Here is a 2,932-nt window from a genome sequence, read left to right as displayed (position 1 = left end):
CGGTTACACATGGCGATGCAATCGCCTCTAGATGCCAAGCGTAGCGATGCATTCGCACGTTTTTATCGATGCAGTCGCGGGCTTGAATCGCTGCTAAAAGTCGCCGCCGCCGTGTGTAATAAACCAGGGTAATAAATAAGGTAATAAATCGATTTTAAAACATTAACGTTTTATATCGATAATATAATCGGCAAACTAAAGAGTTGCGTGCCTATCACTACAGTGCATTGGACGGGCAAACTGTCAAGACGTTTTTACTTTTGGGAGAATGTAGAAACAGTGATTTACACGTTTTATATCGTTGTTTTTCTGTGATTATTTACTTTGTTTATGAAGAATAGAGTGTTGGCCGTCTAACTGTCATACGATGGCAGCCACGGCGCAGAACGAGGTCTCGGTGATCGAGCTGAAGGCTGAGATCGAGAGACTCAGTCGGGAGCTTGACCAGGCCAGTAGCGAGAAGATACAGTCAGCACAGTTGGGACTGGTCCTTCTAGAAGAGAAGAGCGCCCTACAGCAAAGATGCGACGAGTTAGAAAGCCTGTACGAGAACACAAGACACGAACTGGAAATCACTCAGGAGGTTAGTGTCCTACATTCTGTAGTATAATTTTCACTTTTCATGCATTGACGGGTACACGAAACGTGCACAAACAGAGATATTTAAGTTAATTTTACCTCTTCCTATTCATCTTTTGCACTACTTTTAAAAATTAATATAAAAAAACTTTGTTTCATGATCTTAATAAATAATATAACCTACATGTTGCGTTTAGCGGGACTTTTTGAATATATTTCGCTGTTCGCGCTCTGAAATTCACGATATGTCTAACTGTACTCATTAAATGCATACTTTATGTTGAAATAGTTGGCAAACAACTTTTTTTCATAAATACTTTTGTTTAAAACTGGACTTCTTATATATTTTAAAACATTTTGAAATAAATGGGTAGGTTTTTATTTTCTCATTAAAGATTTATATAGGTACTACATACGGTATATATATAGGTGTACAATAAAAAATAAAGAAATATGGGATAGTGTAAAAATACATTATTAGCTTAATATGTTATATAAATTATTACATATCATTAGCTTTCTAGAATAGCTATCTCATCAAAAACGGCTATTTTGTCACAAAGATGGAATAAAAAATGCTTAAAGTATCTGGTGTGCAAAGCTGATGAATTGTACACTGATGCAAAGTAGTCGTGTGATTATGTTTAACCAATGGAAAGCGAGTCTTATTTACAATAAAATGTAGGAGACTGTGTAATGCACGTAATTTAAAAAAATAATTATTCATTTGAGGCCACTGTTGATATAATTACTTTGGTTAATTAATCATGAAAAATGATAAATTCCAATTTGGAAATGTAACCTCCATCTGACCTTGCAAGTACTTTGATTGATGCATACATTTGTTCATGTAGCACTCCCTATTTTTTTCTTTTTTATTTAGAAAACAATAGCTTTATAATAAATTACTCACATGTAAAGATAATTTAATAAATTTCATTAAGTTAAAACAACTATCACATACCTCACGAAAGCTGTACAGTCGACAGCACATCAAGCTATACTCTTTTATTAGAATATGGCCTCCAGATTAATGGAACAAGATCCCTCAATGTGAAGTTCGATATGCTGCCATCCGTAGGTATACATTTTTAGGCAATCATCATCAGATTTCTATGACTTGTACTTGGTGCATTCTGGAGACACTTAATCAGAATCACAAAATTTTCTTTTAAAAACGGTTATGGTTTTTAATGATATCTCAAAAAAATATTTTGTCACTCAGCCGCCTCTTAATTAGCGGATTATGATTCCCAAAGAAATCAAAACAAATCAACAGTAAAATACTTATACATACTTTTGAATTTAAACTGTAATAATGCAGACACTCATTGCCCCGCACTAGGGAAACCCTGTATCGCGGATGCCAGGAACACACACATCCACAAATTACACCCAAACTCATGAGTGAAATAAATGTAGTCCATTAAAATATTTCTCCCACCACAAGAATTGAACCTGGGACCTCTTGTATGGCAGTCCAGCATGGTAACCATTCGGCCACGGAGGAAGTTGATATATCATAGATATTATATACTATCATTGATGATTAATGTGATAATTACTAGACGTGGAAGTTTGTATTTAGGTGCATTTGGAAATCTGAAGATTGCCTAGAGATATAGAGAAAAAGTTGTATGGTACAACTTTTTTTCTATATCTCTTGGCAATATATGCCCTTCAAAAATTGTTCAATACCTTCACGGCCACTTGTGAAAACTCCTGCTCTAACTAGTAGGCATGTGCAGAAACTAATACTTACATTTTGTTCTCAGGCACTGATGAAACTGGATTCAACACAAAAAGTAACAACACGGAGTGGTATTGAACAGGAAAATGCATTGCTCAATGAATCAGCAGCTATGGAGAGCTCTCTCACTCTTCAAATCATCGAGCTGGAAGGAGAAACTAAACAGGTAGGAAGTATAAGAAATATGAGAACATCACTAATATCAGGTTTCTTACCATGGTATGACTTCTTTTTATTTTCCCGATATTTCGGAACGAGGAGGAAAAGAGCAAAATATACAAAATTATTTAGCACGTCTTAACAACACCCATAACAAAATGAAGTTCACTTGTGAAATTGAGAAAAGTCGCGCGCTTGCATTTTTGGATGTATTGGTCAAAGTCCGACAAGACGGTTCACTCGGTCATTCTGTGTACAGAAAACCAACTCACACAGACAAATATTTACATGCCACTTCACATCATCACCCAAAACACCTACATTGGGTCGTCAGGTCATTAACCAATAGAGCTTATGATCTTTGTGATGTACACTACCTACCACAGGAACAGGAGCCAAATACCCGTAATGGGTAAATGGACTTGTCCACTTACGTCTTAAGGT

General features: G+C 35.8%; 1 protein-coding gene across 1 annotated transcript in view; it reads left to right on the top strand.

Annotated features, from left to right (window-relative positions):
- The first annotated feature begins 351 nt into the window (after nucleotides 1-351).
- The window catches only part of LOC113230918 (protein bicaudal D), a 29,702-nt gene continuing 27,121 nt past the window's right edge, over nucleotides 352-2,932 (top strand). Inside the window, exons 1-2 of the mRNA XM_026465028.1 lie at nucleotides 352-583; nucleotides 2,355-2,495. Coding sequence (XP_026320813.1) covers nucleotides 368-583; nucleotides 2,355-2,495 — 357 coding nt within the window. The 5' untranslated portion in view covers nucleotides 352-367. The remainder of the gene's footprint in view (nucleotides 584-2,354; nucleotides 2,496-2,932) is intronic.

Source organism: Hyposmocoma kahamanoa, unplaced genomic scaffold (assembly GCF_003589595.1).
Source record: "Hyposmocoma kahamanoa isolate Upper Pololo Valley unplaced genomic scaffold, ASM358959v1 64, whole genome shotgun sequence".
NCBI lineage: Eukaryota > Metazoa > Arthropoda > Insecta > Lepidoptera > Cosmopterigidae > Hyposmocoma > Hyposmocoma kahamanoa.
The sequence above is the reverse complement of the archived record's forward strand: the minus strand, read 5'-3'. Positions and strand labels throughout refer to the sequence as shown.